The sequence below is a fragment of the Mya arenaria genome, chromosome 12 (genome assembly GCF_026914265.1).
Source record: "Mya arenaria isolate MELC-2E11 chromosome 12, ASM2691426v1".
In the NCBI taxonomy this organism is placed as follows: Eukaryota; Metazoa; Mollusca; class Bivalvia; order Myida; family Myidae; genus Mya; species Mya arenaria.
Window position 1 is genome coordinate 11,456,073 of NC_069133.1, and position 12,427 is coordinate 11,468,499.

At 37.3% G+C, this 12,427-nt stretch overlaps 1 protein-coding gene across 2 annotated transcripts in view; it reads right to left on the minus strand.

Moving 5' to 3' along the window:
* Window positions 1-22: 22 nt before the first annotated feature.
* Window positions 23-12,427, minus strand: part of LOC128212427 (probable JmjC domain-containing histone demethylation protein 2C) — a 50,663-nt gene continuing 38,258 nt past the window's right edge. For both annotated transcript variants that reach the window (XM_052917886.1, XM_052917888.1), the window contains 2 exons: window positions 6,774-6,930; window positions 23-900 (listed from right to left, as the gene is read on the minus strand). In XM_052917886.1, the coding sequence (XP_052773846.1) occupies window positions 23-900; window positions 6,774-6,930 (1,035 nt within the window). The remainder of the gene's footprint in view (window positions 901-6,773; window positions 6,931-12,427) is intronic.

Here is a 12,427-nt window from a genome sequence, read left to right on the forward strand (position 1 = left end):
TTAACATCCACACTTTTAGAACCTACAGATTTCTTACCATTGTTCTGTGTTTCTTTAGTAGTGACAACATTGTCTTTCTTTTTCTCACGCTTTTTAGTTTCCTTTTCACCATTACTTTTACATTCCTAGATCGTTTCTCTTTCGGTTCACCTTTAGTAATCCCTGATTCTTTTTCCTTTTTCTTATAGGCTGATTTGATCTCTTTTAACTTTTGTTCAACACGATCATTAATGTTGTCTTGAGTTTCACTCTTATCACTCCCTGATTTTAACTTAGTGTTCGCAGAGTCTGTGAGGGAGGTGGAGGGTTTTTCAACCTTTTTAACACGCTCCGGTTTCTCAGTTTTTGTGTCACTGGTTTCAGATTTGGCACTAACTTTGTCCTCCACTGGTTTATCTTTCTTACTCCCTGATAAATTAGATTTGATCACAGCTTCTGCTTCTTTTTGCACACTAACACGTGTCCTACTTAACGACCTCCTACGCGGAGATCCACTTTCATCTCGCGGAGATTCGTTCTGTATTCGACTCTGCGCCTTGCTAGTACCTGATGGTGTAGATAGTTTCTCCTCCCTTCTCTGCTGAGATCGATTTCTATTTCTTAGACTGTCTGCTGCACTTTTATCTACAGTTCCACCACCACCACCAGTGTCCTCTATATCAGGTTCTAACACGCCACTATTTGCAGCTAGTTTGTCTCTCTCCCTACTCCTGTGAGGTCGAGTCCTTTCCTTGGTCGGAGTGCTGCGTGGGGAGACTCGTAAACTGAGAGTTGCGGTATCGTTGTCTACAGCAGGGGAAGGCGACTCTCGTCTATTCAGGGAAAGAGGTTTGGCTTTTACTCCGCTGATTTCCACCACTCGTGGCTTTCTCCTTGAAGTAGGTCGTGCCTTCTCAGATACTGGAAGTCATAGAAAACATTTGTTATTCATGAAATCCTAGGTAAATATTTTCCCAATGATAATTAAATAGTTTCATCGCCTGAAACAGCATGTTTAAACATTAATCACAATAATAACCTCAAGCAATATTAGTGCGAATGCATTCCACTTCAATTCATTTGAATAAACCTCGCCTATGAATGGGAAATCCAATACATTATTATTGGTTTGGAAAATCTTAATCCTCTTATAAATTAATCTACTAATCTCAAACCAGTGTAAACTTTGATTTACAGCCAGTGACCTTGCAAGGGTATTCAGAAACCACAGACAAGCAGATAAGATTTATGATTTATTTCATAAGCAAAGTAATCAATTACAGGTTTCCTAAATTAGGTTTTTGTGTTTCTTTCTTTGGATAAGCTCTCTTTAATCTAATGGTTATGTACTGATGGCAGAGTGCCGAGAGCAGAACAGAGGTACTTGGGCTATGAGCTGTTTACAAATACCAGCTGCTGAATGCATCAATCTACAGCAGGCGGAACCCAGGAGACCTAGTGCATTCAGCGCTCTGTAATGGCATAATAACCAGGCACCAGAATGCCAGGAACCACTCCACTCCGCCATCCACACATTCTCCATGTGATTCAGCTTTTTCTCATTTTTTTTTCTCCACAAGTCTAATTAGCGACCTTACCATTTTGATTTACCATTGTTTACCTCACCACACTGATACACAAATAATCCTTATTGTGTCCCATCCAACCTAAACCATCAGTCCCTCTCCTGAATAACGGAACAACGTCCTCCATAACCCATTACAGTAATAAATGAAATAAAAGAAATTTTCCAACTTTTCCTTTCCCTTTCATCTTTCTTCATCTCAAAGTGATAAGAATCAATCTCATGTAATTTGTTTACAAAAAAATATACAATACACAGGTGCTAAGATATAAGATATAAAAGTTTTAAGTCGAAGACCACTTTCCGTTCAGCTTAAATAGCTTAAAAACATACCAAACACTTTTTTATAATCCACTCTCGTCTAATGTTAACAATAGTATCATTCACTCTCAGATTTTCCTAACAGTGATGTCATCCACTATCTACAATCTATAACCATTTAACATCTCTCCACAATGAGCAGCGCAGGAAATGGTTTAAGTATTTGCACAAGGCGAAAGTACTATAAAAATCTTCCCTGTCCTCTAAAAACTTCACATAAGTGCACAATCAGAAAGCTAATTATAATACGAAGTCCAGGTTTTATTAATTTATGCACAACGCATGACATGAATTGTTATACAAACACAAAAGCCTTACAAACGAGAAATCTTTATCACAAGCTTAACCCGCCTTTTCAAACTACCTTCTACAGAAGAAATCTAACACTGTTTTAGAAGAAACGCAATGACACATAATACTTAACATCTGATAACGCAATTGAAGTTCTCCACCCATGTGTAAAAAAGTCCTGTGAATATTTACTTTGTAATTATTTTTCAAGCTGTGTGAGTTGGCGTAGCTAGACACTATCTATACATAGACACTATCACCATTTGTGGTTCATGGCCTTTCCTTGTACAAGCCAGCTATCATATTTCAATATTTGTTTGCCTCAAGCCACTGTTTGAACTTATTATCTAACAAACATTGAATACTAAATCTCAACAGCATTTCAAACTTATTGAAATAAGGCAAACTTGCAAATTTACTGCCTTAAAGCATAATTCAAACAAAGTATATATTCTGACATTTTCAAAAAGAAATCCTTTTGTAGCGCAAAAAAATCCTCAAATTAATTTGTTTATTCCAAACACAAAAATAACCTACGATCATATAATTCCAATTCCCCTGAAACACTTATCGAAGTTTAATTCACAAAACTGGTGTCAGTATTCAATCTATAGCCCATCTCAGCAGAAAGTGCATTAAACCTTCACAAAGAAACCAATTTAGTCTTTCAATCCCAGTGTATTGTCTAGATTGAAAGGCAGGATTACAACACAAAGAAGTCTTCTCTCTACATTGAAAACAGCTTATAGCTTGCACCACCAGATGTAGAGGTCATAAATTCACTGAGATACAAAAAAAATGCAAACCTGGGGGTGTTCTCAAAACACTACTAACCTGGGGGGTGGTCTCAAAATAAGTAAATGCGTTCCTTGGCTGTCAGTTTTGGGGGTCGTTTATAAAGACTGCTTATCTTGTAATGAAATCAACTCTCTCACCCACAAAACCTGTCTAATATACCTGAGATAACATCTATGATGTAATGAAATGTGATAATAGCATTACACTTTTGGAAAGGAGAGAAATTCTACAAGATTGTGTTGTGTGTTAATGTGAAACCACTGGCAAGTGTGAAGTATAATAAACAGTGACCTGCACAATTTCGGAGTTTAAAAGGTTGGAAGCCTAGGTTGGAAGCCTTGGGTGCAGAAATAACAATAAAAAACAATGCAGTTATGAGTAATTTGTGAAAAGCCCTCCTGTAGAACAAAACTAATGGTTGAGCACAAGAGATAAGAACTATATGTCCCCTTTTCATGGGCTTTGCAGGAAAATTCTGTTCATTGAGAAAGAAATAGGAGAGGATAGAACCATTCTGAAAGTTTATATTCAAGAGAAAGCTTATTCATACATTTGGCATGGAGTCTTTGTTCAATACTTGGTACATGAAAACTCCCAGGCATCTAATAGTGTATGCCAAACAAAGATGTGACAGACTGTATAATAAGACAAGAGCAAAATCAATGTCCTTTCAGGAAGAAATTTACATGGATTAGAAGACATAGATCTCTCTTTATTTCAGCCTTTACCTTACTAGACTTCCCAATATGCTTAGCAACTGAATAATTTCACCCCAGTATTTCTTTAGGCCAGTCTTCACTTCAGGAACCCAAATCAATACATCACAGAAACCTCCTTGGAAATTCTCTTATTCACAAGACACAGTCTATTATTTACAGTCAGAGAAAAAAAATAGCATCTCTTCTCCAAATATGAGAAGGTCAAAGTAATATAAAATGTCATCAAAGGCAGTGCATGGGCATTTTGCTTAGACAATACATTATCCTGGCCTCACAGATATATTGATACAAAGAATAAGTTGCCTTATGTGGAAATAACAAGACAGTATACTAGTGTGAAAATTTCTTAGATTTAAACAAGCATGAATTACATAGGTGATTATTGTTTGTTCAGTGCAACATAATCTTTATTTCATTTGCATGGGCACTGAAAATGTGATTTTTTTTTGGTACCAACACGATCAACTATAAAAAAAAATATATTCCACTGACACAAACTTTTTTTTATTTAATACCTAAAACTGGTTAAAGTTGATGTTAGTATTTAAAAACAAAGAGTGTTGGTGGTGTTGGTATTGTGCGCACTTTCGATGGATTTAGACAGCAGAACGATCACAGGTTTAAAACAGTGAGAAATTTATATATTACTGATAAAAGTCTCTAAAGTTGACCAGACAGGATGAAATAAAATGTTATCATATATATCGGTATTATTACACCTTTTTCTATTATATACAATTAGAAATGTACACAGTCAAGTGACAAATTTCACCAATACCGTCAAAAGTCAGATATTATCATATAGGAAGCAAGCTTACTAGCCAACAATGCCCGGGGCTTTTATATTACAGTAGTGGTATATATGGTAAGATCAAGGGGTCATGTTGCAGTGAAGAGATGACAGCGTGTCAGTGACAGTCAATCCATCAACACGCTACACATGCACAGCTTAATTATTAGCCTCCAGTCACATACAAAACCATAGCTGATGTATACATCGTTAATTACACACTTCTAATTAGTTAAAACCAGAATAAGTATACTTAATGTATAACTTACTTAAAGGCAAGCATGTTAATTTAATAACAATTATAAAAAAGGTACCTTTGCAATGCAGTGTATGATGTATTACAAAAATTTGAATTGGCTAAAAAACTAAATATTTTTAAGATATATTTGGTACTAGTGCATATAGTTCATAATATAGTATTTCCATTCTAAAAATAGAACTGAGCATTTGGTATGGAGTTAAACTTTTTGAAATGTGGTTCAAACTTACACACTGAAAATGCTATCAAATGTACAGCACATCACTTATTTGTATTTAATAACATTTATTGAAGCTATGTGCTTGGCTGCCTTTAAAATGAATTTCAAATTTATTTCATAACTACTTACAAGAAACTAATCGCAATAAATGTCACAAACTTTAAAATACATCGTTGTAACAAAATCACAACTTGTCGTTGATATGTTAACATAATTTGTTAACCCATATTCAATAAATCAAGGAGAATTCAATAAATCAATGATTTGAGGACAAAATCTATTGGCCAGGATATAAAGACAACATTCATAAACTGTTTCCTTGCATTTTTATGTATATTTCAATCACCTTGGGAGATATTTGCATTGGGTTTACATATCTGCATTAAAAAGAACCTTATCAATCGGCAAATATTAGGTTTACCAAGCATTTCCATTAAGATAACCTCCGCTTATGATCATTAACGAAACAAGTATAGTACAGGGAGAGAGAGAAGTATTGAGCGGTTTAAAAATGTGACGGCTTTAATACAAACACACAAACACAGCCCATAAAGCAAGACGAACATGAAATTAAAGATATATATGACCTAGGTATCAGTATGACTCATGGGCAAATTTTAACAAGCGGAAATGCATTGCTCGACAAAGGAACAGAGTTTTTATCATAGCACGGAAGGAATGTAACATTAACCGCCTAAAATCGACCTTGCCGACAGCCACTTTTAAATCCCAAGCAAGTAATTAATGAACATGTTTCTCCCCATTTGATTGGCCATTTTATGCAATATTAATTCAACCATGCCCCCATGGCAAAACCCTAACAACTGCTTGTAAAGGTCTGAACAGCAATTTAAGCATAGCTCGAACAAAACAGATGAGGAGCTTAACATAGAAACTGACATGGAAACATTTCAAGAACACATCTCCATAAGATCATGAACAGACAAGAAGCTTATCATTAACAGCCAAGGAGATTAACATGGAAACCGACATGAAAACATTCAGAGAACATGGAGAACATCGCTGCATTAGATCGTGTGATGACTAACAACACGCAAATCACATAGCTTAAACATAAGATGGCAGACGCCCACTCTCTGATATTCCCCAGTAAAGTTGTGAAAAGCCATAGTTCTGTATCGATCAAATCTCGTTCCTGCAGCTGCAAGTTTTTTTGTATTATGCAAACTGTTAATTAAGCCTCCCTGATAGAGACCCCTCACAACTGCGTGAAGAAACAACTCTTTGGTTGTTCACGGCCTTGCTATAAACAGAATTTATAAATACAAAACAGTTGTGTGCGATAATTAATCTACACAGCTTGAGACAATGAAAAACATTTATGTGTATAACATATTTGTTTCAAAACTTTAGGCCACAAGAAATTCCTAACAGTGGCACCAAAACAAACAACTTTTCCACTAGAATTATGATTTCAAATAAACTATCTCTAATAAACTATCTCTCAAAGGAATTATTGACCCAACAGTTCCACCTAGCTTGTGTATGGAATGTTAACTGCATTCAAGTTTGGTTTAGTAATTGTTACTGTTTAATTTTCTCTTTGCTAATCCATTAATTGACGTCATAAGCCTGACACAGCTTGGCTGTCTATTGAACTGTTTACCGAAGGAAAAATAAAGACTTAGTGGAACCGCTGTTGCTTTTGTCAGATGCTTTTAGGATCCATCTCCCAGAAGTAGAGGCATGGGCATAAACACTCATTATATATATCTTTAAGCTCTTGCTCGAAATCATTTCAGTTGACACTGTTTGTACATCCACAACGACGTTGTTAAAGGGTATCTAACCTTTTTGTTCTGTGGGTAGGGGTGAGGGTACTGCTGTTACAACAGTGGGTGGGGTAGATGTCACTGTGGAAACAGCCTGTTGGGAAGACCGCGGCTTCTTTAATACGCTACTGCGTGTACTTGTCTGTGGCGTACTGTTATTAGCACTGGCTCGACTCTGAAAAAGGAAATATTATTGAAAGTTATTATTTAGAATGACACTTTGCTGTTATCTTGGTTTGATGTAAAATGGAGTTGTTATCTTGTCTAAAACAAAGGATTTTTTTATTTTTTATTCTTTGCCCATTTTCATATGTCCTTTAGTACACATACTGTGTATACATATTGACCACATGAGCGTTATTGAACAATAAGGCCACTTATAGGCCGATCTTATATCAACTGTAAATATAGATCATATTTACACTTCTTCCTATGCCACTTGATCAAGTACATAGAAACAAACAATACTATTACAATCTATGTAATAAGACAGTAATTCAACTGTACTATCTCACACAAAACATGGATGCCCTTGGCGTGTTTGATCAGATCGGGGGAACTGCTTGGTTATCACCAATCAGGTGATTAAACCATTATCATTCAACAATCAGCAGATCACAATCAACCAGGTAGAGATCAAAGTTTACAAAGCAAAATTCCTTCATTGGCTAATGTCTCATAGATATGAGATACACATTTTCCTACGATGATACTTGATATTACTAGTTACTATTATTAAGTACAAAGGGTATTACCGGAGCGTAATGAAAAACCCTTTTATTATAATACCACTATCATTAACAAGTAAAAGTACGGTACAGTCAGAATATCACTGTGAACATAAAATGGAACATAAAGATAGTAAATTTAACAACGACTATGCTTTGAATAAAGCCGATGATATATCGGCAAACAATGTCAAAAGTTCAAACTACCTCCTTGAGGAAATATGAATGTCTGGAAAAGTGATTAAATAATACAGGCAAATAAACAAGGTACTTCATTTCAAGTATAACAATGCATTCCTTGCTTTTCCACATCATGGAGGGAACAGCAGCGCTGTTGGAATGTGGGTTGTTTTTTTTCTTTATCTGGCCACCAGCCAAGTTCACCAAACTGATAGATAACAGGGCACCTGACTTCACACAATCCAGATTATTTTCGGCCTGCACCAAAGGTCATAGAAAACTGATTACAATCTAAGAACACAAACCACAATACCATTTCATAATACTACAATGTAAATATGATTAGACATGAACTTGGCGCTCTCCTGCATATGAATAAGCAATTTCCGCTACACTTCACTTAAGTTATGTTGATTGGCTCTCTTAATGGGCTCTTCCAAGAACTATAACCAAGATTTTGAATGTCTATTGTACCATGACCTTCATCTAAAGTACCTGTTGTGGAAATCAATTTTAAACTTTTTAAAAAATTAATATTACTTAAACAAATACCATGACCTGACTTTAAGTACTTTGCCTGGCAATTGTCGCCAGCTTAGCCTTAAGCCGCTATGAAATCAATTAATACTCTGTTCTTTAAATAATGTTCTTGAAATTTAATTCTGCTATGTACTGACGTAGCTTAGTAAGCAAATGAAATATGGGTCTATTGCGCATACAGATCTCAATCTCATGAAATAATAATACACAAAATGTTCTTACCTCTCTATCACGGTTACATAATCAACTATCGCTTAACTCATTTGGAATATGTTTTAAGTCCAAAATTCACAAAAAAGACCTGCAAATCACGCGGCAGAAAGCCGAGACAGCCAGCTGGAGGGCTTCTTGTTAACTATATCCTAACCTCAAAGATCAAGAGAAAATAACCAATGGCACATGTAAATAGATCTGACATCAACTAAATCCTGGCTGTATTAAGAATCCTGTGCTATTTAAACCATTTCCATGGCAACAGGTTTCAGATGACATCTAAAGGAAATGTCATCAGTAGGAAAAAACAGACCTCTGGACAACTGAAAGCCGTCTATTTGCACTTTAAACAAGAAAACCGCCAGTTTAACACTTACATCATCGATAATCACAATCCCGAGTCTTTAAATTCTTCACCAATAGTTTCGGTTTAACAGCAGCAAAAGTCCAATTTGTCTGTTATAATAAATCATAAGACTAGTGTAATCCTTTTGATAAATGTTCTGCCTGTCTGAATAAGGCTTTGTCTGCACTGTGCGAAACTCCAACCACGTGTATTGGCGAGCTAACCACAGCGGTAACAGTGGGCCTCTGACCTAGATTAGAACTCTCCGCCAAGTTCACTGTTTGTTAATGTACGCCAGTGTATACAGATAGCTAGTGAGCGTAATCTATACATTGGACATTAATCATTCAAACCAGGATATTTTTGCACCACAATTGTAGGGTAATTTCAATACTGCGCTAACTGATATACAGGTAATATGGCAGGTAAGTCAAACATCCAAACAAGAGACCACTATTAATGCCTACAGCTATAAACTACTGACAGCTGAGAGCTTTTTAACAAAGCAGCCATTATACTGTGTAATCAGGGACTTTCTCAAAACATGTTCAGCATAAATATGATGAAAGGGGGATGGTTTCAGCACTATAAATAACCCTTCTATTTTAGAGGCTTGATTTTAATTTTTTCACTTAATACTGTCAAGGTGTCAGGACTTAGATTGTTATGTGAAGATTCTATGATATCTAAAAGAAATAAACTTTGAAACACACAGAAGTCTGAATGTCATTGTACTGTTTTGCTATGACCTTCAGAATTCAATGACAATGAAAGTGTCACTAGTCTTGCAAGTCAGTAAGCTCTGCAAATAACAATAAAACAACATCTATAAATGTGTAAAACCTTAACAATATAAAAACAGTGCGTAACTTGGATGAATCTCAAATGAAAGCAATTAAATACCTATATGGACCATAAATCCTTCGTAATATAAATCATTTCCGCTAGCTGTAATTACTAAAAGGCTTAACGCTATAGTAAAAATATCTCTTACTAAATTACAAAATGCTGGTAAAGTAAACAACATTTAAAACGGCTTTAACCTTCACAATGAATGAGCAAACCTAATGCGTTGTATCTCATGATTTCATCGCTACTATCTTCAAGTATTCGCTTAGTCACGGGCACAATTTAAATCCAGTTTAAATGTGACAAATTTAAAACTTAGCCGCGAGCTAAAACAGCTATCAGCCTTTCTCGCAATAGTATAAATTAACATGGGAAAAATGACTCGAGTGGTTTACTCTTGTTAAAATTCATTACACCAGTCCCAAATTACCATATTTTCCTCTTTCCGTGCATCCAAATTGCACAATTTGCAATGGAAATGAATTTATGGCAATTTCTATCTGTAAGGGCAATTTGTGGTGTGATACTTTAGGTTTTTAATGCATGTACTTTCAACCCACAGAGCAATACTGATTATGAAATACTATAGCCGTATTTGAACAAGCTTCCATCTGTGCCTTTTTCTTTCATAAACATTCTATTTCAGAGTGTAATGAATGAGGTTCGAAAAAATATGAGAAATTCCGAGAAAAAAAGGGGAACAAGGGAGGGGGGGAATGAAATATTGGATTCATGTACTAGACATTATAACATGCAATCTGCTGTTACAGAGAGGACATCAATAACATGTCAAATAATCGTTCACAAGGTTATTAGCAGGATACAAGATTTGTAGGCATTCTCCATTCAGAATCAATACCATCAGCAGATGCAATTAGTGAGCACAGAAAGAATGTGACAGGAATCAATGGTGTAACTAACGGCAATGGCACATAGAGACATTTCTGCTAGATTACCAGTAAGTGCATGTCAATTAAAGTCATGAAAAAGGACGGAAGGCAACAGGACCCTACGGTGACATGGCAGTCATTAGTTTCGTGTTTTAGCAGGGGCGGAATATGTGACATGGCAGTAATTAGTCTCGTGTTTTAGCAGGGGCAGGATATGTGACATGGCACCCATTTAGCAGGGGCAGAATATGTGACTGGGCACCCATTAGACTCATGTTTAGCAGGGGCAGAATATGTGAATGGGCAGCCATTGTTCTCATGTTTTAGCAGGGGCAGAAGAATATGTGACTGGGTACCCATTAGTCTCATGTTTTAGCAGGGGCGGGATATGTGACTGGCCATTAGTCCCATGTTTTAGCAGGGGTGGGATATGTGACTGGGTACCCATTAGTCTCATGTTTTAGCAGGGGTAGGATATGTGACTGGGTACCCATTAGTCGTATGTTTTAGCAGGGGTAGGATATGTGACTGGGTACCCATTAGTCTCATGTTTTAGCAGGGGTAGGATATGTGACTGGGTACCCATTAGTCTCATGTTTTAGCAGGGGTAGGATATGTGACTGGGTACCCATTAGTCTCATGTTTTAGCAGGGGCGGGATATGTGACTCGGTACCCATTAGTCTCATGTTTTAGCAGGGGCAGGATATGTGACTTGGCAGCCATTGTTCTCATGTTTTAGCAAGGGCAGGATATGTGACTGGGCAGCCATTATTCTCATGTTTTAGCAGGGGCGGGATTTGTGACCAGGCACCCATTAGTCTCATGTTTTAGCAAGGGTAGAATATGTGACTGGGCGGCCATTGTTCTCATCTTTTAGCAGGGGCAGGATATGTGACTGGGTACCCATTAGTCTCATGTTTTAGCAGGGGTAGGATATGTGACTGAGCACCCATTAGTCTCATGTTTTAGCAGGGGTGGGATATGTGACTGGGCAGCCATTGTTCTCATGTTTTAGCAGGGGTGGGATATGTGACCAGGCACCCATTAGTCTCATGTTTTAGCAGGGGCAGGATATGTGACTGGGTACCTATTAGTCTCATGTTTTAGCAGGGGCAGGATATGTGACCAGGCACCCATTAGTCTCATGTTTTAGCAGGGTTGGGATATGTGACTGGGTACCCATTAGTCTCATGTTTAAGCAGGGGTGGGATATGTAACTGGGTACCCATTAGTCTCATGTTTTAGCATGGGTGGAATATGTGACTGGGTACCCATTAGTCTCATGTTTTAGCAGGGGTGGGATATGTAACTGGGTACCCATTAGTCTCATGTTTTAGCATGGGTGGAATTTGTGACTGGGTACCCATTAGTCTCATGTTTAAGCAGGGGTGGGATATGTAACTGGGTACCCATTAGTCTCATGTTTTAGCATGGGTGGAATTTGTGACTGGGTACCCATTAGTCTCATGTTTAAGCAGGGGTGGGATATGTAACTGGGTACCCATTAGTCTCATGTTTTAGCATGGGTGGAATATGTGACTGGGTACCCATTAGTCTCATGTTTTAGCAGGGGTGGAATATGTGACCAGGCACCCATTAGTCTCATGTTTTAGCAGGGGTAGGATATGTGACTGGGCACCCATTAGTCTCATGTTTTAGCAGGGGCAGGATATGTGACTGGGTACCTATTAGTCTCATGTTTTAGCAGGGGCAGGATATGTGACTGGGCACCCATTAGTCTCATGTTTTAGCAGGGTTGGGATATGTGACTGGGTACCCATTAGTCTCATGTTTAAGCAGGGGTGGGATTTGTAACTGGGTACCCATTAGTCTCATGTTTTAGCATGGGTGGAATATGTGACTGGGTACCCATTAGTCTCATGTTTTAGCAGGGGTGGGATATGTAACTGGGCAGCCATTGTTCT